Source organism: Diabrotica undecimpunctata, chromosome 2 (assembly GCF_040954645.1).
Source record: "Diabrotica undecimpunctata isolate CICGRU chromosome 2, icDiaUnde3, whole genome shotgun sequence".
Classification (NCBI taxonomy): domain Eukaryota; kingdom Metazoa; phylum Arthropoda; class Insecta; order Coleoptera; family Chrysomelidae; genus Diabrotica; species Diabrotica undecimpunctata.
This window is the reverse complement of record NC_092804.1, coordinates 161,849,254-161,871,311: the sequence shown is the minus strand read 5'-3', so window position 1 is coordinate 161,871,311 and position 22,058 is coordinate 161,849,254. Positions and strand designations below refer to the sequence as shown.

General features: G+C 33.3%; 1 protein-coding gene across 6 annotated transcripts in view; it reads right to left on the bottom strand.

Moving 5' to 3' along the window:
- The window catches only part of LOC140435149 (protein fem-1 homolog CG6966), a 239,290-nt gene that overhangs the window by 13,922 nt on the left and 203,310 nt on the right, over nucleotides 1-22,058 (bottom strand). For all 6 annotated transcript variants that reach the window (XM_072523891.1, XM_072523890.1, XM_072523892.1 and 3 more), the window contains exons 2-5: nucleotides 15,720-15,882; nucleotides 11,217-11,436; nucleotides 6,886-7,085; nucleotides 1,922-2,111 (exon numbers count right to left, since the gene is read on the bottom strand). In XM_072523891.1, coding sequence (XP_072379992.1) covers nucleotides 1,922-2,111; nucleotides 6,886-7,085; nucleotides 11,217-11,436; nucleotides 15,720-15,882 — 773 coding nt within the window. The remainder of the gene's footprint in view (nucleotides 1-1,921; nucleotides 2,112-6,885; nucleotides 7,086-11,216; nucleotides 11,437-15,719; nucleotides 15,883-22,058) is intronic.

The window sequence follows — 22,058 nt, the reverse complement described above, 5'->3', positions numbered from 1 at the left end:
CGTCATGTCATGAATGGCAAATGTCAACACCGAAACCAATTCGGTATCAAGTAGCGCCATCTATCAAAGCCTAGTTTAATATCAATCTATCTCGTACTTAGCTTCTTACAAGAAAATTTTGAAAAACATGTTATTGTAATTTTTTATGTCGATTGCCAGGAATAATGAAAAATATAAGTATTAGTTATTAAATGTTCTTACTAATACTAATGCATACCCATTAAAAAATACAGTGCTAGTCAAAATTCCCCTCCCCTCGAATCTTTTGAACGGTTATACTTATAATAATGAAATTTTTAGGGAGGAAATAAACGGATGTAGGCTTCTTAACTAAGGTTCTCTCTTAGTTATAACAGGTGACGTAATAGTGATATATGACGTTACAGAGCCACTGTGACCGATCAATTTAAATGGGACTTTATGACAAGTGATATCTCGTTTAAAAGGTATTGAACATACCTATTCAATCATACTAATTTTGTTTGGGTTTAAGCCGATTTTGAGAATTAAATAAATACTAAAATTATAGCGTCGCATTAAGGTGGGTACACATATGCGAGCCGAACTGTTTGCGAACTGCTCGTGAGCTGTTCGCGAAGAGTTCGTTGAAAATATGTTTATGTTCAGGCTATCCAATACCCTAAGTATCTAATAACAAACCGAGAATTAATTTACTTCGTTATTCTAAACATTTCGGTATTTTGTTTACATTATCTGTTATTAATTTCTCTCGTTACTTTTGAATAAGCCGCGCTCGTTCAGCAATTTTGTTTAACCGAATGATCTCATCGCACACTTAGCAGAAACAATTTATAGTCTCGAACTCCGTCCAAATTTAACTGCGAACATTCTTTGTGTTCGTCCCAAAAACCGACAGGCTGTGGTTCCTGACGAGTGACGAGCAACGAACGAACAGCTCGCAAGCGGTTCGTCCCGTCGTACAAATTAACGAATATAGCGTTCACAAACGGTTCGCGAACAGTTCTGCTCGCATATGTGTACCCGCCTTTACGTTCGCATAACTACTTATAAAATAAACAGAATGAAAATGTCGAAATTTTGTGGAAAAGTCTATGAACCTTTCCTGCTAATATGATATCAGGCTGTAAACGTGAAACCAACATAATGTTTATCTTAACATAATGTTATTCTTAAAAATAGTAGATTTGTGATAGTAGGGAAAAAGTAAGGACTTGAAAGATACTACTAATTGTTATTAGTAATACTACCAATTCGTCTACTGGAAAATACGTACTGATAACGATCGATGTTCTAATGATATAGTATATTATGGATAGAATGAACACTTATCTATATATTATCTACATATTCAATAAAACAATTTATCAGGTGGTTTATTACCAGATATAATATTTGTTCGGTTTTCTACGCAATATAAATATAATCTTTTAACATTTATTTCTTACGAGTCAATTCACTGTTCTTGAAAACTTTGTCAGCTTTGATTAAAACATTAATGAGTTCACAAATCTAAAAAACGGTTCATCAATTAAAAATCGAGTATGTTTTTATATTTACAATTCACTTAAATATCAATTAATATGCGGAATATTTTGGAAACATTATCGCGATATAACGTAAACAAAAACATCAGGAAATTCAAGAAATTTTGGATAACACATTCTACGAAGCACACTGATGATAATTAGCATTCATCAGCATATCTGTAAAGGAAAACAAAATAGACTAACCAAAAACTACTATTTTTGTTGACTTTTGGTGGAAGATTTTGATGTTTTGAAGTATAATATTGACCTGTGTCTAAAATGGAAAGGTTAAGTGAATTACGTAAGCCTTTTGGTTGCCGATAAATCTTAATTGGCATATAAAACATAGCACATAAAAGCTATATAACCAATACATATAGAAAGAAAATAATAACAAATGTTGAACTACTTACCTTTCATGTAAAGCTATTCTCCATAATTCTAAAGCACCTATCATATCACGTTTCTTATCCACACAAGTTGCACCTAACAGTTCTATAGCGTCGATACGTTCTTTTCTAGATACTAGATCAGGAATCTTAATTAAATATTCTACTATATGATTATGTCCCGTCACTGCGGCGGCCATCAATGGTGTCATTCCTAAAAGAAAAAAGGTTAATTTTGCAAAACAATACCAAAAAGTTAAATTTAAAAGCGACGTGAGGCGTTGTTTTCCATAGAAGTACATTCTCAAGGATGAATAACAAAAGAATATACTGAGGGTGCAATATATATACTCAGTAGTACTACTGTAGAGTATTTATTTAACCACATAACAAATACAAATATTGTTTGTAGGAAGTCAAAAAAACACATAGTATATAAAAAAGACATATAAAACGTAACTTAAATATATACAATCAAGAACACAAATTAAACAGAAAAATATTTATGGCAAAGTTAGGTAAGCAGTTCAGTGGATGTTCTGCAATGAATCATATATTCTTATGAGTAGCAAAAACAATGTTTTAGAAGATATGTTTTTATAACTTTATCGAAACTATTACAGCTTAGCTGTTTAATACTTTTTGGTAAAATATTGTAATAAATTAACCCTTTAACGATTTTTGGTCGATATATCAACCGCCAGTTATCACGATTCTGTCTAAGGAACGATCTTTCGATGAGTCAATATCGGTAAATGAAAACGCGCGAGAACTACAGTCACAAGTGGTTTATAATTCAACCGGTGCGCCTTTAGTGTACTAACTGTCTTACATGTGTTCTGTTTTGTTGTTTCAATTGTCCGATTTTTATGAAAAAAAAACCGTTATTTAGGTAAGTTTTAATTATTTTATATCATATTTGTTTATACAGAACGTTGTCACATTATGTAAAGCAAACGGAATGCAGCTTATTAGTGATAAACACAATAAAATATTGTTAGAAGGCAGTTTTTTAGGTTACCAGTGCTTTTATTGCTGTTTTAATTTTCCAATTAGTAGTGTTAGCAAAATTCTTTAAGCTTATTTTCATTAACTAAACATTATGTGTATGAAATAAAATCCTAAATTAGAATATAAAGTTTCGGCTGAGATGTTATGTTATATCAGTTTATACTGCCAACATGTTAGTTGATTTGAAACTGGCAATTATTTATTTTGTCTGTATAATAATGACAGCAATTATTATAACAAAATAATAATTATAAAGCATTGGTAACAGCAATATTAAATTTTTTGTTATAGTACATGAAGTTTCTGTTTCAGAATGTCCAGACTCAGAATTGACAAGCTACAAGAGCTAGATCCCAATCAAATCTACGGATGGATTGATGGTCTAACTGATGACCAAGCCATAGACTCAGAAGATGGTGAATTGAATGCTCAAAAGCAGTTTGATTACAATCGGTTTATGTGGGGCGTCGAGAGATTCGATCAGATGCTTTCTTGCTACGATATCTCTTGGAAATCCAGAAAATAGTAGATGAAACTATTGTACTACTCCTAAATGTTACAGTAGTAAACAGTTATATATTGTATAATCTTAGAATGCAAAGAAATTCACGCAAGCCTATGTCACATTTGACATATCGCAGCTTTTTTGCCAACGAGTTCATACATAATTTTTCGAGTAGAAAGGGGTCCTGTAGCAACAACATTTCGTAAAATAAACAAGAGGGAAGGACGAGAGTGGTCTACTGATCCTGTGGTTAGAAGTTTGATGGTTGGTGAACACTTACCTGTAAAAGGTACCTCTCGGCAATGTGCTTTCTGTAGCATAGAGAAGAAGCCAAAGCGATCTCACATGATATGCAAAAAATGTGATGTTGCCCCTTGTTTGGAATGTTTTACACCTTTCTATTTGTAATAATTGTCTCTTACAATAATTGTCTTTTGAATAAAACGTTGTCTAAAGTGATTTTTTTATTTAGTAACACAATTTCCTTAACAAATTGAACAAGCGGTTGATTTTTCAACCAGTGAAATTTTCAAAGTCGTTGGGACCGCAATGGTTCTTTGGTTGAAAAATCAACCAGGTCCTGTTCGACAAAGAAAAAAACATAATACCAAGAGGATACATTATTATTCTATTTATAGTTGTTTTGCATTGTTTTACTGAATATAAGCTTTGAACGACGTAAAAAAAGTTTTGTGTCTTAAAGGGTTAAGGCAATTGTTTTCTGAAAGACTTGTTCGTAGGTAGTGACAGTTTCGCGTATTTTGAACGTGGACATCAGACTGCTTTATTAAATGGGCACGATTTCTGTGAATTTCGGTTAGAACTTGGGATATCAAAAGAGTAGGTAGCGGCATAATTTTGAATTTGACAAAGAAAGGCCGGCAGTGTTCTAAATAACTAACCCCTGCTAAAGTCCTGATAGCTTTCTTTTGCATTCTAAAAATTTGAAGTGCATTTGTTGAAGTGCATTTGTTGAATTGCCCCATATGATTACACCATAGTTTAGGTGAGAGTGGTATAAACAAAAATATGTCATTTTTAATGTTTCAAAGTTGGCAACCCTTGCTAGTTGGCGAATAACAAATAATGAACTTAATAGCTTTTTCTTAAGTTGTGAAATATGAGTTCAGTCGATTATCTATGGTTATTCCCAATAGTTTAACAGTCTCTGTGTTATCTGGATCATTGTATAAATTACTTGCAGATATAACCAAATTTTGCGTTTTATCAGAGTTAAGTTTTAGTTTGTTTGCAGCAAACCATATGCTAGATTTAGTAGAAACTTCCTCATGAGACATTTTTAAATCATCATTATTTATTCCTGATATAACGTATGTCGTATCATCTGCAAATTGTATGGATTTGTACGGAGATATGAATTTAAGCAAATCGTTGACATAAATAATAAATAGAAGAGGTTCTAAGACCGAACCTCGTGGGACTCCATGTTTTACGGAAAGAAAATCGGAGAGATGATCTTTAGACACTACCGCCTGATATCTGCCACATAGATAAGAAGTTATAAACTTAAGAGGGATACCTCTGATTCCATTGTAATCTAATTTGTGGAGCAAAATGTCGTGTGAAACGCAATCAAAAGCCTTCGATAAGTTGCAAAGAGAAATTACTATGTGATTGCCGCGTTCAAGCCCCTCAATCACCTCGCTCACAACATTAAATACCGCGTTCGTAGTAGAACGAGCACTTCTGTATCCATATTGTGAGTTGCTAAAGTAACTATCTAAAGCAAAATATGAATAAAATTGTTGTTTGATAACCTTTTCAATCACTTTCCCAAAAGTGAAAACAATGCTTATGGATCTGTAATTTTCAGTTTTTCAGGAATCACCTTTTTTGTAGATAGGTAGTACTTTTGAGTATTTTAGTACTTCTGGAAATACTCCAGTTTATAGAACTAATTTAATAAGATGAATGAAAGGTGTTAAAACTATTTGGTAAGTTTCTTTTAAAATGTTGCTATTAATTTCGTGAACGTCGCTACAATTAGAATTATCAAAAGACTTTATTATTTGAGAGACCTCTTCTTCCACAACGTGACGAAAAAAAAGGGCTTGCTCAGAGAAAGATAATTTCTATAATTCAAGAAGACATCGACATTTTTATAGTTGGAAGAGATGTAATTATATTCTCTGCAATTGTAGTAAAAAATTTATTTATTTCGTATGGAAGTAGATCAGGTTGTACCGAACTGGATCTTGTGTTGTTTCTTTCGAAATTTACTATTTTCCAGCAGTCTCTAGGTTTATTTTGGAATTAGTAATAAAATTACAATAAGCTGACTTTTTAGCAATCTTCAATTGCCTATTATATTCATATTTCTGTTGTTTATGTACTTTGAACAAATCGGGATCCTTAGTGGCATCTGCAATGCGTTTAATAAGAGAAAGATTAGATCTGTAAGACCTTAATGCATTAATAAACCATTGCACAGGTGTTTTTTCAGCAGTTTGTCGTACTTTTTTTAGTGGAAAATGCTTTAATATTAAATTGTTATAAGTTTTGGTAAGAAAAACTGTCAAAAAATCAGTATCACCATTAATATCATAGCAAATGTCCATATTTGTCCATAGTGTCAACAACTTTACGCTCAGAATCAATAAATAAGGGTGCAATTTAAATTTCAAATCTGGCTTTGGTTACTGATGTTACAAAGACAGAGGAAAATATTGGGAACAAAAGTATAATACTTTTATAAGTGTTGACAGAGCATAGTTGACATTTCAGTGGGCGGATTGCTTTTCTTTGGCTTTTTTAGTAGTTAATCTGAAATATTAGTTAGCTGGCTATTGCAGACCAAGACTGATGTGAGTGTTATTTCGAGTAGGGACTTACTACTCCCGGATACTTAAATCTATATTCATCGGTATACTTTAAAGTTCACTGAAGTAGGGCTGATAAGTCCGAAAACGTTCGTTCTGAACAATAAATCAACTATTGTAATCCATCTGGATTTTTGATTTAAAATTTTTTAACTAAATATACATCATTGATGGATTCGACCGTTACTTGATGGAAATTCATTTTATGTAACAATAAAACACTGAAAACTTTGTTTTCAAAACTTCCACAAAATTTATTTTAAATTCTTATCACTATAGCTGTTTCGGCTGATTGCCTTTCTCAAGTGATCACTTGAGAAAGGCAATCAGCCGAAACAGCTGTAGTGATAAGAATTTAAAATAAATTTTGTGGAAGTTTTGAAAACAAAGTTTTCAGTGTTTTATTGTTACAAATATACATCAATTACAACACAAGTTTTCACTTCGAAGTTAAAGTTTTTTAACTACTATGGAATACAGCCAACTCCCGGCAACTATCCCACTTTAAGCAAATAAATATTAGACTAACAATCTATTTTAAACGGATTCTGAATAAGTCTAATATTTATTTCTACAACCCAATTTAAAACAGTATTTATAAATTGTTTTATATACAATAATGTTTGACTTACCATAAGAATCTACGTCCATTTTCGCCCCGTGTTCAAGTAACAATTTTAAAATTTCGAGACTTCCGGATTCGGCACAATCGTGCAACGCTGTATTTCCCTTAACACTTTTTCTATTAACACTGGCATTTAGACTAAGTAAATATTTGGCTATGTTGATATGGCCCTTATAGCAAGCTATCATCAAGCAGGTGTGGCCATGCCTAAATACAAAAAAACAAAAGTAAGTGTTTGAAATACAAATTTTTTTGAGCGGAATATATAGAAAACAATTTGTAGAGTATGTATCTAATTTTTATTTAAGCAAATTGGGAAATATGTACAAAGTTACCACAATGTCTTACTCATAAAAAAGATAACTCGTACGTATACATATTCTAAAATTATAATGCAAACCACAACTTTAATATGAAATTTATTACTAAAAAATTATAATAAGTACGACTGAGTCAAAATTCTTTGTTCTAATTAAAGTCATTTATCCAATATAATTCACATGTATTTACAAAAAAAGGTGGAACATTAAAATATTATTAGAAGTAATAAAATTGATAGTCTTACCGACGAACCAAGCATCTGCGGTTGCTAGTAAGTACTCTTTCTATTGATAGACTAAATAATTGAATATCTTTTTGAAATAAAAAAAATATACTAATTTGACTATTCTATATCTTTAGGTATAGAGTCGACTACCCTCATCCGCTCAGTTGATACATTATTAATGTGAATGAAAACTTATTTTATAAACTATAAAATAAGAAATAACTAGAAATATAATGTTCTGTGTAAAGTGACCAGCAAGGAAATATAAATAATTTCTTACGCGCTGCCAATCGAATTCAAAATTTCCAAAAATTCATGATTGGCACGTAATTTCGGTCATTTTGACCGCTTATGAGGTGTGATTTTGGTTGACTAAATAAATTTTTTGTTTGCTAGACTATAATAATGACGAATGCATCAGAAACAAGACTCGAAACAACACAATCTTCTTCTTCTTCAAGTGCCATCTCCGCGGCGGAGGTCGGCAATCATCATAGCTATTCGAACTTTTGAGACGGCTGCTCTGAAAAGTTCATTTGATGTACATCCGTACCACTCTCTCAGGTTGCGCAGCCATGACATTCTACGCCTCCCTATGCTTCTCTTTCCTTGGATCTTTCCCTGCATGATCAGTTGGAGCAAGGTGTATTTCTCTCCACGTGTAATATGTCCGAGATATTCCAATTTTTTTGTTTTTATTGAATTTAAAATTTCCATTTCTTTGTTCATCCTTCTCAGAACCTCTTTGTTTGTGACGTGTTCTGTCCATGATATTTTCAGAATTCTTCTGTACACCCACAGCTCAAATGATTCCAGTTTTTTCATTGATGTAGCATTCAAGGTCCAAGATTCCATTCTATAAAATAAGGTCGAAAAAACATAGCACCTCGCCAACCTAACTCTTAGTTCCAGTTTTAAATCCCTGGTACATAGAACTCTTCTCATTTTGTTGAAATTTGCTCTAGCCTTTTCTATTCTTATTTTTATCTCCTGATTATAATCATTTGTGGAGTTAATCATTGTTCCCAGGTATGCATATTTGTCCACTTGTTCGACGTTGGTTTCGTTTATTAGAAGACTCTCGTTATTTCTTTGAGTTTTCGATATTCTCATAAATTTCGTCTTCTTGACATTCATTGTTAGACCATACTCTTTTCCATACTCTGCTATTCTGGTCACCAGTCTCTGAAGATCTTCAATGTTTTCGGCTAAAATCACAGTGTCGTCCGCATATCTAATGTTGTTAATGGGAACTCCATTTACCTTTATTCCAGCTGTTTCACCCTCAAGAGCTTTTTTCAGGACCTCTTCGGAGTAGGCGTTGAAAAGAATTGGCGACAATACGCATCCCTGTCTTACTCCACATCTAATTTCAATTTCTTCTGACAGCTGTTCGTTAACACGTACTTTTGCTCGCTGTTTATAGTATAAATTTGATATGATCCTGAGGTCGTTGTAGTCAATCTTCTTTGATTTCAGGACATTCATTAAATGTTCATGTCGTACTTTATCGAATGCTTTATTATAGTCAATAAAACATGCGTATATATCTTGATTGACGTCCAGGCATCTTTGTATTAGTATATTAAGTGAAAAAAGAGCTTCACGTGTTCCTAGGCCTTTGCGGAAACCAAATTGTGTATTATTAACGTCTATGTCCAGTTTGTGATATATTCGGTTATGGATGACTTTAAGTAGTAACTTTAGCGTATGAGACATTAAGCTAATGGTGCGGTAATCGCTGCATTCTCTTGCGTTTTTCTTTTTAGGGAGACAAATAAAAATAGATGTCAACCACTCTTTGGGTAATACGCCTGAACTATAAATTTGGTTCAAAAGTGTCACTAAAACATCAATGTGCTTCTCATCTAGAATTTTTAGGATTTCTATAGGAAGCATATCAGGTCCAGGGCTTTTCCCGCTCTTCATTGTTTTTAATGAGTGCAATATTTCTTCTTTTGTAATATATGGACCTATTTCTTCTGACGTAAGTTCTATGTGCTCCAGATCTCCTCTTTCATCATCGAACAATTCATCGATATATTCTGCCCATCTTTGTATTTTCTCGTCCGTATGTGATATAGCAGTACCGTGTCTATCCAGAATTGCACAAGTGGGATTTTGTTTTCTTAGTCCTGTCAGTTCTTTGACTTTCTTGTGTAGGTTAAACAGATCATATTTATTTTGAAGGTCTTCGATCTCTTTGCATTGCTCTTCAAAGTATTTTTCTTTTGCCTGCTTTATCGTCTTTCTAATCTCGTGGTTTATCTCTCTGTATTTATTGTTATCCTTGTTTTTTAATTGTCTCCGTTGTTCCATCATATTGAGTATCTCGTCATTCATCCATTCCTCTTTTCTCCTTGAGGAAGTCTTTAATATTTCTTTACAGGGTTCCAGTAGACAATCTTTTAGTCGATTCCAGTACTCGTTAATATCGTTGGTGTTTGTGTTCAATTTGTTGCAGTTCACATGCAGTTCATGTTGGAGGCATTCTTTTACTTTAGGTTCTTTAAGTTTTCTTGTGTCTATTGTAGGGATTCTTTGATGTCTTACACTCTGAAACAACACAATACAAAGGCTATTGGAACTGATGAAGATAAGAATACTGAGAATTACTGAAAATACGCTGAAGTACCGAAAGAGGGAGTGAAGACATCAGAAAAAAATGTAACGAACAAGGTACTACTAAACTAGTGGATACTAAACAGAATATAAGAATGGAATAATCACGTAAGGGAGAAAGTGCAGTAAGTGGTTCAAATAGCAATATACACATCTTCTTCTTCTTAGTTCAGGCGAGGCACTTTAATTTAAGGCCTTTGTATCATATCCTGTTTTATCTTCCATTTAAATCTAGTACTATAGCCTCAACGAAGGCCAACAGTTTCCTCATTGGTAGCTTTAGGATTTCTTCTGGTTCAATCCTCAGTTGACCAGTGGGTACCGTGGTCAATTTTAGATCGATTATTGAACCATATTAAGACTGTTTAGGATATTATTTTTCTAAAAGGGTTAATTGTGTTAACTTCTCAGCGAAGATTAGTCTGGTATCGTCATATCTGAGTTCATCTGAAAGATGGATGCCTCAAGTATAGTCCCAATTGTTTAGAGTATAGTCCATATTCTTAAATGTATCGAAAATAATTAAATTAAAATTGAATACTTGGGAAAACACCAATATGAATAGATGGATTGGAAAAATTTGTTCAAACCAAAATAAAAAGCAATTATTGGGAGAAAAATTTTACAATTAAGATAAAAGGAAAATTAAAAGGACTCAATCATAAATGATAAAATAAATTCTTTAATGGAAGTTTCGACTTCCAGATGTTATTATTTGCAATAGAATTATGAGAGGATTTTTTTTATTATGATTGAATACGATGGAATATACGGCAATAACCATCATACATGATATCATTACTTGCCAGACGGGTATTCACTCATTCCAGTTGATCTCTAGTAATCGAATAAACTGTTTTCAAATAAAGTCATCATAGGAACCCACAAAAATATTGACATTACCACGAATTATTATTATATTTTTAACTTAACAAAACGAGATAATTTGTCCAATTAGATAATTAACTTGTGGTTTATTCTTAACGACACACTTGATACAAAATGAGATTCTACAAATAAATAGATTCAAGGTCTTGGATCACTGAGTGGATTAATACATAGAAATCATTGGTGATAGGATTAGTAGTATTGAGTATATTTTGACGAGATTAAATGGACAGAAGTATTGTTTCATCAAATGATCCTTCTACAAATATGAAGATATTTACCTATTAGCTACTTCTATGTCGGCTCCGTTCTGAACAAGGTACAGGACGATATCCATGTGGCCGTCGAAGCAAGCAGCCCTAAGGGGGGTGGAGTTGGTACGCGTGGTGGTGTTGACTTTGGCCCCGTACCTAATTAGCAATACTACGATGTCGAGATGACCAGCTGCCGCCGCGCACCATAGTGGCGGCGCGCCCTCTATGGTTTCGCCGTCGAACATTACTGAAAAAGAAAAAACAGATCTATAAAGATGTAGACTTTAATATTCAATACAAATGTATACCTCAATCAAAATTAATATTCGCGGACACACTTCTGTATTGAATTATAAAAAGCAAACAACAAATCCTTAAAAGATTGTTCAATGATTCTACAATTTGATTCTCTTGTTTACAGTTGTGCTATTTGTCTATTTTAGTACTTTATATTATTACCATCTTATTCTCTGATTTCTGTTCCTGTAATCTACTCTAAGGAGAGGATAAAATAAATAACAGTACGACAAAGGTAGAGCTAAAACACCCAGTGAGTATTGCAGTTTCGCAACTTTATATAAACATTGTTAAAATATTAACAGAGCTTTTGTTAGTTTCGATTCTCCTCCTTTCGTTTTTTTTTAAACTCGAAACACTTTTTAACAATAAACGGTTGTTATATAATGCTGCAAATAAAAAAGTGTTCATTCATACATTGTTGTTAACAATGAACCATAGAAAAATGAGTGTATTTCGTTAAAGTTGCAGATCGCTAGGTAATTATACACCCAACTTGTAAAAAACAACTCTTGAACCAACCGCCGGTTCTGAGAGAGACGAGTTGCATCTGCTAAACCGATACAGTCGTGTCTTAATTAGGGATAGCGGCCTGCTACTCCATGGCCGATACTTTTGTGGTTATTGTATGTCGAAGAAGACAGACATCGTTTTCGATAGCGGGTGCTATCATTCCATTGGGGTACAACCTACACTATCTGTTGCCAAAATTACATTGCTGCTATATCGAGTACATTTAGTGGTATATGCATTTTGTTACGAATTTGTCATATGTGCTGAACTACATATTTCATATTGTGTCGTGATTTGAACTTTTAAAAGAACATTTTACGTTTATATAAACATTAATTTTAGAGTATTTACTGTGTTATATAATTAAATATATTTTTTTTACCATTATTTGATATGGGTATCTATATTCTTTATATTGTTTGGTTTGTTTAAATTTATACCTATATACAAACGTATTCTATTGTATTGCGACTTTATTCATTTTTGCCGTATCATATTTTAACATACACCTGATTTCTTTTATAGACAAGCGGTTTGTGTGATATAGATATCCAAAGTTCGTATAATAATCTTTAGTTTCTGAGCAGCTGTGTATTTACTTTAATTCATTCATTCATTCACTTTTGGTAAAGCATTTTTCACGAGTATTTTAATTGGTATATATAATCTTCTGTATGTATGTTATTTGCTTATTCTGTTTACTTGCTTACAGGTTATAATATGTGCAGAAAGCAAGAGAGATGTCTCATAGAAATCTCAAGTACAGGAAAGAAGGTTACAAAAATAACACAATGAATACTTTAAAAAATTAATGAAGAATAAAAGAAATGTTGAAAATGAGGAACGGAAATTGGTTATGAAGAAAGACAAGAATAGCAGAGTTTAAGAAAAAACCAAACAATAATTGGAAAAAAACAACAGAATACGAAGAGGAACATGGAACATGCAGTCTAAAACCGAAAGTTGTCAAAAAGGACAAGCTAACAGAAGTGGTGGAAAGGTACAAGACGTAAAACTTATGCATAATTTATTAGAGGCGATGTGATAGATTTTAAAATGTGGAAGACTGCCTTACATCAGAATAAAACAACGAGCAAACTAACTTAACATTGACTGAGATTGTAAAAGAAGAATACAAAAACGAAATCTACGACAAACTGGAATAGATACACGAACAAATACACAAAAATGGCAGAGACAGTAAAGAAAAAAATAAAGAGAGACCAAGCTGACAAGGAAACGATTACCGAATACACACAAATGACAGGGATCGAAAAAGAAGAAGTAAACAGAGACTGGGAAACGATCCATCACTACAAATACAAATTGGAGAATGCTATGTAATCTACACACAAAAAATACGTATATAATGATAGTGGATCCAAGTAGATTTTATTTTCTTATAGTTTGTGTTAATGCTACTACAGTATCGAATGTCAAGAATTGCCCAGTACCGGATACTAAACATTGTGTGTTAACTAATTCTTTTTATTTTCTTTCCAGTTACATTGAACACGATGAAGAAAGAGAAAAAAAGGGGTGTTTGGTCAGAAGACTTGATGAAAATGACAATCAAGCAATTATTGGAAAACAAAATGACTATTAGACAAGCTTATTTTCATTTTTCTGTCCCAAAGAACACGCTGTAACACAGAATCAAACAGCTAAGAGGAGGTAGGAACGTGAGGATAAAGCAACTAATGAGTAATTTTAAGAAGACACTTTCTGAAGAGCTATAAACCAAATTAGTTGAGTATTTAATAGATTTAGACAACAAGATGATGCCTGTGAACAAAAAAAGAGTTTTTTAGATTTGCATTTGAGTTAGCTGAGCACTTAAAACTTTCGCACCAATTTAATAAAGAAAAAAAAAAAAGATTGCAGGAGACAAGTTTTATTATGTATTTGTGAGCTTCTACCCCCAAGTTTCGTTGCGAAAACCACAGTAAACAAGTATTCAAAAAGCTGTCAGTTTCAATAAACCACAACTGGACCTCTTCTTCAACAAATAAGAAGCACTGCTATCAAAATTTAACTTTACTCCCTCAAAAGTGTTTAACTGCGATGAAACGGGAGTTTCTGTAGTCCACGATAATGCCTCAATAGTTCTGTCACAGAAAAGAAAAACGCAGGTTAGTAAAATCACGTCGGGAGAGAGAGGCAGAAATGTATCTGTGCTACTATCTATCAACGTGACAGGTGATGTATTTATTTTTACCTCCATTTGTATTAGGTAGAGTTAAAATGACAGAAGAGTTGAAGAAGGATGCTCCGGAGGGGAATATTTTTGCTTGTGAACAAAGTGGGTGGATCACTGCCAATTCAATTTTGCTTTGGCTAAAAATGTTTGTTGCTGGAGTGAATCCCACTAAGGAAAGTCCGGCTCTTTTGATACTTGATGGTCACAGTTCTCACAAGGAACTACAAGTAATTATACATGCAAGAGACTACAATGTTCATATAATCTACTCCCTCACACCATCCACAAACTTCAGGCTCTTGACCGAGCAATAATGGGACCATTCAAAGCTGCGTACAATAAGACTTATGCAAAGTCGATAAACCAATATCGCCCGCTTAAAATAACCCAAAGAGACATTGCTGGATTAATTAAAACAGCTTTCCAAGCTATTTGTAGAATGGAACTTACAAAGTCTAGACTATCTTACTGCAGCTCACTTTTTTGAAGACAATGCAGTTCATAGTGACACATTCCCCTACACAACAACGCCTTCATCTAGACCACCATTGGACTTCAGAGCCCTCAAGCCTTCCTTATTTCAAATTGTTACGGGCACAGTTTCACCTGTAACAAATGAGGCTAGGAAGAAAATTATTCACAGAGACGAAGTGAAATGAGTGAGATTTTGACTGGATCCCTTTATAAAACTATGTTGGAGAACAGGTTTAAGGAATCACAAGAGAAGATCAAAAGGTAGCAGAGAAAAAAAAAAGAAAAAAAACCAGCCAGAAAAACCAAACCAAACAGCTTGAACAAAGAAAAAAATAAAAGAAGAGTCTTGATATGAATAGATAACTTTTCACGTCAACGATACCAAGTAGTGGAAGTTTAGAAACGAACACTAAAGAAGATACTACCGAGTGTCTCATCTGCGGAGAAACTACAAATGAAGATTGGGTACAGTGCATTACATGCAAGGGGTGGGTGCACATGGAGTGCACAGATCAAGAAAATCTACTTTTTTATAAGCGTGAAAATTGCACAACATGAATATTTGTAAGCAAATAAAAATATTTACATAACTCACAAAATAATTAAAAAAAAATGAATTTTATTATGCTACCCATGCGATTTACGTGTTTTTAATGTGGGCACGTGTTTCTGTAGCACAACAAAAAAATAAACTTGTTTTATTTGTTAATTTGATATGTTTAACCACATAATTTTGCGAATATTAATTTTTGTGTGAACAATAAACATGTTTACTTTTAAAATATTTTTTTTTTCTTATATTTGTTTCCAAAAAAAAAATTCCAAAAAGCTTTATATGTTCGGTACTGGGCAAGTCCCCCCTATACAAAATATGTGAATTTGAAATGTAAATCTAAATATCATGTAGTTTCTATTTTTTCAAAGCTATAAACTTCGAACTGCAATAAACAGCATTCGAAACTTTAAAAACCGCTTAGAACGAAGGAAAAATGTCACAATATAAAATAATTACGATTTAACATCTAAACTTAAGTTTATATCCTTACCAGATCCAGGCTGTTCTATATCGGCATGACATTTTTCTATAAGATACTCAGCAACGTCATAGTGTCCATTCCGGCAAGCTATAACCAAGGGGGTCGCCCCAGAAGTCTTCGCCGCCACTAGCATGGACACCTCGTCTTTACCTTTGTTACAGTGTAGGTAGATCTGAAACAAATAATAACAAACTATTAGAAATTATAATAGTGCATAGTCACATATAAATATTATTGTTACTAACATTTGTTTCTAATACAAAGTTTGTCTCTGTATCTTAAAAACTTGTTCCATGTATTTTATTTTTGTGTCTTTTAAATCCAAAAAGTTCCTCACATCCTGCTGGAATATAACTTATACGTTGTAAATTTTTTCCGAGATTGGAGCGATTTGTGTACGAGATGGGGTTACGGATTGGCGGTTTAAATTTGCGGTTTAGATACAAAAACCATTATTGTTCTAACCCACTTTTCTCCAATTTCTCTTATCAATATATCAGAGCGATTTCGTGAGAGGGAGATATTGATAATAGGTGAGACTGATAGGTTGAGAGAGATCATCATGGATGAGTGTCAAAATATTTGTGGCAAAGACAAAGTATTGTTACGATAAAAAATAATGACTCATAATATTTAAACTGTAAATATCCTTTCTCATTCAAGTAATTTCCAGATCATATACCTGCCGGCAGAAATTTCTAATAAAAAGATCCACGGGTCCTCTACGCTAAAAGACCTGTTTGGCTCCACGACGATCGAGTAAGTTCTGGAAAGTCAACGCCGCTTCGAGAATAAGGGCTCTTGTTAACGAACGTTTTTTTCAACGGGTAACGGGCCGATGCTAAACGGGTACCCGTGTCGACGGTTCATAAATTTCAAGGGATATGCGTCCGTTGACAGTATGGAATCTCCGAAATATCGTCAGTTTTAAAGTAACAAGTGCACGCAATATATGTTATATCATGTTGTCGTCAAAGCAAAAAGTTATACTAGCGTATTATTTGTATAAAAAATGCAGAAGAAACGGGAGAAGCGTAAAAGAAAAATATGGATACATCCTATTTTGTTAGAAAGAGAAAAGTATGCTGCTTTCCATACACTTTACGAAGAATTGAAAAAAGGCGAAACAAAATTCTTCAATTACTTCCGAATGGGTCAAGAAACTTTCCGCAAATTGTTAGGAATAGTACATGATAAATTAAAACGCTGATTAAATTAAATTAATACATAAGCTGTTTATTTTTATAGCTTTCCGTGGTTTTATCCCACAACACAGGTCGATTTTCTACCGCACTTATTAAAATTTTCATATCAAAATCCATATTTTAGCGGCAACAAAGGAAGAAATTTATTGAAACAACGGATGCTCGCCCAACGCCGTTAACACACTTCCATAAACTAAAAAGGTTCACTGAGGGTTTACGGTACCGGCCCGTCGAACGTCTTGCCGAGGGAGACTGGATACGTAGACGGTGAAAAGTTAACCAACGGGTTGGTTGCCGTTGCGTGAACAAACATTCATAAGAACCTGAAAGACACTGAGCAACGGCCGACGGGACGGTGTCAAAAACGACCCGTTGACCGTTGTCGTTAACAAGAGCTCTTCGGTTGTTTAGTATAAATATAGAGGAACCTTTTATTTAAGTTACAGTTAGTTCTAGTTTTGAAGTCGAGTTTTTAGTTCAAATATAAATGTAAAAATATATTAGTGAATATTGTATATATAAATTAAATAAAGACTTTAAATAAACTAAGTGTTAGAATATTTTATAATAAATAAAGTTAATAAATTAGACTAATTAAACTCAGTACAGTATGTACAGAAGAGTCTTTGTATTTAAAAGAAAACTTAAGATTTAGATATAAATTGAAATAGTGCCTGATGTGCTATAGGAATAATATTTATAATTTGCAAATTTTTTCTAATGGAATCTTATTGTGTAAGCTTTTGGTAGTTTTAAATTTGGGATTTATATAAATAATTAATTATTGTATTAATATACTTTATCCTATTTCTCTCATGCATATCTCTTCGTAATTTCGGTAGGATAGACTGGCCTTAGAGGGACGGAAGGAGGGAGAGAGAGACAGACAGAAAAATATAGAGGGGGTGAGTGAAGAACCTCACGTCTTACCACTAACCTCACGAGGCAGGGATGTTTCAGTTTCTAACTGAAACTGAAAGGGGTGGCAAAGAGAAGACTAATGTATGTCTTGACAAGAACGGTATACAGAAGCATTGCGAAACATTATTTTTATTATTACATTCCCGTATCGAGAATCACTGGAACCTGATAAATGCTATGATTGTTGTAGTAGTAAACAGTAGACAAGATGTCAAAGATAACTGATGAGGGAGTGTAAGGGGCGTGGTGAGATACTACCAAATGTTTTCGAGCAAAAAAAAGACACAAATGACAGAACTGACAATAGATGCACACAATTTCGAAGAGCTTGAAACATTCAAATATTTGGGAGTACTAGTCAATAGAAGAAATGAAAGTCTAGATTTGAAAAGAAGAATTCAAGCGGGAAATACAGCGTTTTATAGAAATAACAAAATGTTTAGATAAGAAGATAAGCCGAAGCACAAAAATGAAAATCTACAAAATGGCCATCAAAAAAGGATCTTCAAGAGAAAACAGCTTCAGCTACTTCGGGAGCGTATAGCTTGTATATACATTCTTTTTTATAATAGCATATCCTTTACTCCGAATGTTACATGCTCAATACAAAAATTGGTATTCATTTTTTTAATGGAACGTCTTTTAAGCAAATATTAAATTCACAGGGTAGAAGACAAGTTAAGTCTGATAAATCAAATGTAAACGTAAAAAAAGATTTATGATCAATCAAAAGTGAACTGCAATTTTCCAATAATCATTTCTCTTTGTAAATTGGCTAAAATAATTAGCTACATAATTACTATAATGGTGGGCATGCATTTGTCTCGTATCGATTTAATGTTAAATCATTATCAATTTATTTCGCTATTTTGAAATAAAACTGAGGAATCAAATGAATAAATAAGTACTCGTACATGCCATATAATTTTTAACTGTTCAGACTTGATATATCATTTTGTTATTACCGATGTTCATAAATTGTTATTTGTAGGTAAATTTCTCGGGAAGAAAGTTTTAAAAAAATGTGAGGCAAACGTAATAATCGATAAGTAATCGATTACATTCGGTTAGATGCAATTTTGTTGCCCTGTTAGAACACAACAACATAACATAATATTCGTTACTCTAATTGAAAAAATGGATACGGAAAGAAAGTAAAGATAGCCTTAGTGGGCGCTCACAACGAGGCACCGACCCTCGCTTCGACCATAGAATCGTACCATAATATCGATCGCCAGGTAAAATAAATGCATTATTTTAAATGCGAGCGTTCACAGTCACTGCAATGCTCTAGACGAGGATACGATGCGATGGTCTCCGTTATGAAGGTACCCTTACGATCGATAACGAATAGGTACCATAAGAATTTTACCAATATTCCTAAAAAAATTGATATTAGGTACAGTAAAATACCTGCTAAATACACAGTTGATATGAGCAAAGAAACGGTTTTTTTGTCTGCTGTAAAATTATCTGAATAATAGTAATAACAAATACAGTGCCCCACAAATTTAACCGGACACGTGAATTTACAAAGTTTTCTCCTTTTAGTTGCGTTGAATTGCCCTGTATAAAAATTAAATTAAATCTATCAAAATATTATAGTCCACTCGTCAGAGAGTTGACCCCCAAAAATCATACGAACAAGCTGAGTTTTGCAGAGAATATTAATTTTGGATCCCCAAAAAAGATGCAAAAAAGTATTACTTTTACCTTTGGCTTCCCCCTAAAACCCCCCTCGCAGAAGGGTAAAAACGCAAAAAAATCGATTTTTTAAGAATCTGTACACCGCAGAAAAAAATGTTTCAAATAAAAAATGTAGCTGAGATAATTTTAAACAAAAATGTTTATAAACATTTTTTGTGTAGAATGAACCTCTTAGAAACAACGCTCGAAGCGACCGTCGATTTTACATCTAAGTTCCGCGCGCGAAATCAATGTTTATTAAAATTTTTATCAGCTCGACGGTAAAAATTCGATATCTTTTGGTTCAAGTGACCTATCGACAAAAATCAAGATGTATTTTAAAGGTAAAAAGTTCAGCTTTCGCATGCAGTTTTTGTATTTTATCGCAAATAAACTCATATTTTATACAGGTGTTAATAAATAAAAGTGGCGCGATTTTTACCATTTTTTATGATTCTCACGAGATCAGTACAATCTATCCCTTTCATTTACTGGCCACTATGAAGTTTCGACTACTAGAGCCTAACCTTTAAAAAGTATAGCATGAAATTTTAGTTTTGAGTTTTGGCAACAAATGTGAGGCGTTTGAAATATGCTTAAAAAACGCTGGATTTAAAATTTCACACAACAAACGATCTAAAACATTTAAAACTTTTTTTTTCAATTATACTAGTACGTTTTTCAAAAATACTTAACTTCTGCTATAAATTACACTCAAAACCGTCTTCTTGGAAGCATTTTCGTAACGTGTGATCGTATGTAATGTAAAACATTAAATTCTGCGTTTTTGATTCATATTTCAAATGCCTCATATTTGTTACCACAACTCATGTTAAAAATGACCTGACGACACCCCTGTCGTCCTTTGCATCCCGGTGACAGCTTGTCGCGAAGGTAAAATAAGAAGTACCGCTACGGAAACACATCTGGCTGAATGCAAAATGCGACCCTCCGGTCGGGAAAGACATTCTGTTTCAAGATTTCAAACTAATAACATGTATTAATTATATATTTGTAATATTTTTTATTTCATTATTACAAACAATTAAGTTTCTTTATATTTTTACGTTTACATAGAAGTATTAAACAGTTTCATTTACGGTCTTGAGTTCTTTACTAAAACCACGGGAAGTCCTAATAATATTAAGCAACAAGTCACTGGAAGAATTAAAGATTCCGTTTTCCATTGAACAGTTACCACAACAATTCAAAATTGAAATTTCATGTCATAGATTTTAAAGATTGATCTCTAAAATGAAAATTTCTCACGAGAATTGTAAAAAATTACAAAAAGCGCACCACGTTAATTTATTTAACACCTCTATAAAAACTGAGTTTATTCCTGGCAAAATACAAAAACTGCATAAGAAAGCTGAACTCTTTACCTTTCAAACGCATCTTGATTTTTGTCGATAGGTCACTTGAATGAAAAGATATCGAATTTTTACCGCCGAGCTGACACAAATTTTATTGAACATTGATTTCGCGCTCATAACTGACATGAACAATCGACGGTCGCTTCAAGCGTTGTTTCTAAGAGAACGGTTCTTTCTACAAAAAAATGTTTATAAACATTTTTGTTTAAAATTATCTCCGCTACATTTTTTATTTATAACATTTTTTTCTACGGTGTACAGATTCTTAAAAAATCGATTATTGCATTTTTACCCCCCTGCGGGGGGTTTTAGGGGGAAGCCCAGGGGTAAAAAATGGTTAACTTTTTTGAATCTTTTTTGGGGTCCCAAAATTGATATTAGAATAGAATAGAACGAGCTGCACAAAAAAGTGGTCTTAAAATCAATCAGACCAAAACAAAATATGTGCAGGTAAGTAAAAACGCAGAAATAAGACAGCCACAAAATATAACAATAGGAGAATACAACATAGAGGGGGTAAAAAACTTTATATACTTGGGATCCCTACTCACGTCTGATAATAACGTTACGGAGGAAATGAAGAGGCGAATATTTATTGCAAATAAATGTTACCATGGCTTCATTAGGCAACTAAGATCAGATAACGTGGCAAGAAAAACAAAATGCCAAATATATAAAACCCTAATAAGACCGGTACTCACATACGGCTCAGAAACCTGGACACTCACTAAAAGAGAGAAAACGTTGTTAGCCACCTTCGAAAGAAAAATCTTGCGACACATATATAAGGGCACAAAAGAAAATGTAATATGGCGAAGAAGATACAACTCTGAACTATACAAAATATACCAGGATCCGGATATTATAACATTCATTAAAATAGGACGGCTGCGTTGGATAGGACATGTAGAAAGAATGGAAGAAGGCGAAATACCAAACAAAATATTCAAACAGATGCCAGTAGGAAAAAGAACAAGAGGAAAACCGAAGCTGAGATACTTAGAACTAATAGAAAATGATATAACAACCTTAAAAATAAAAAACTGGAGAAAAAAAGCACGATACAGATCAGAATGGAGAAGGATCCTGGAGCAGACCAAGACCCAAAAAGGGTTGTCGAGCCAGTGATGATGATGAAAATTGATATTCTCGGCAAAATT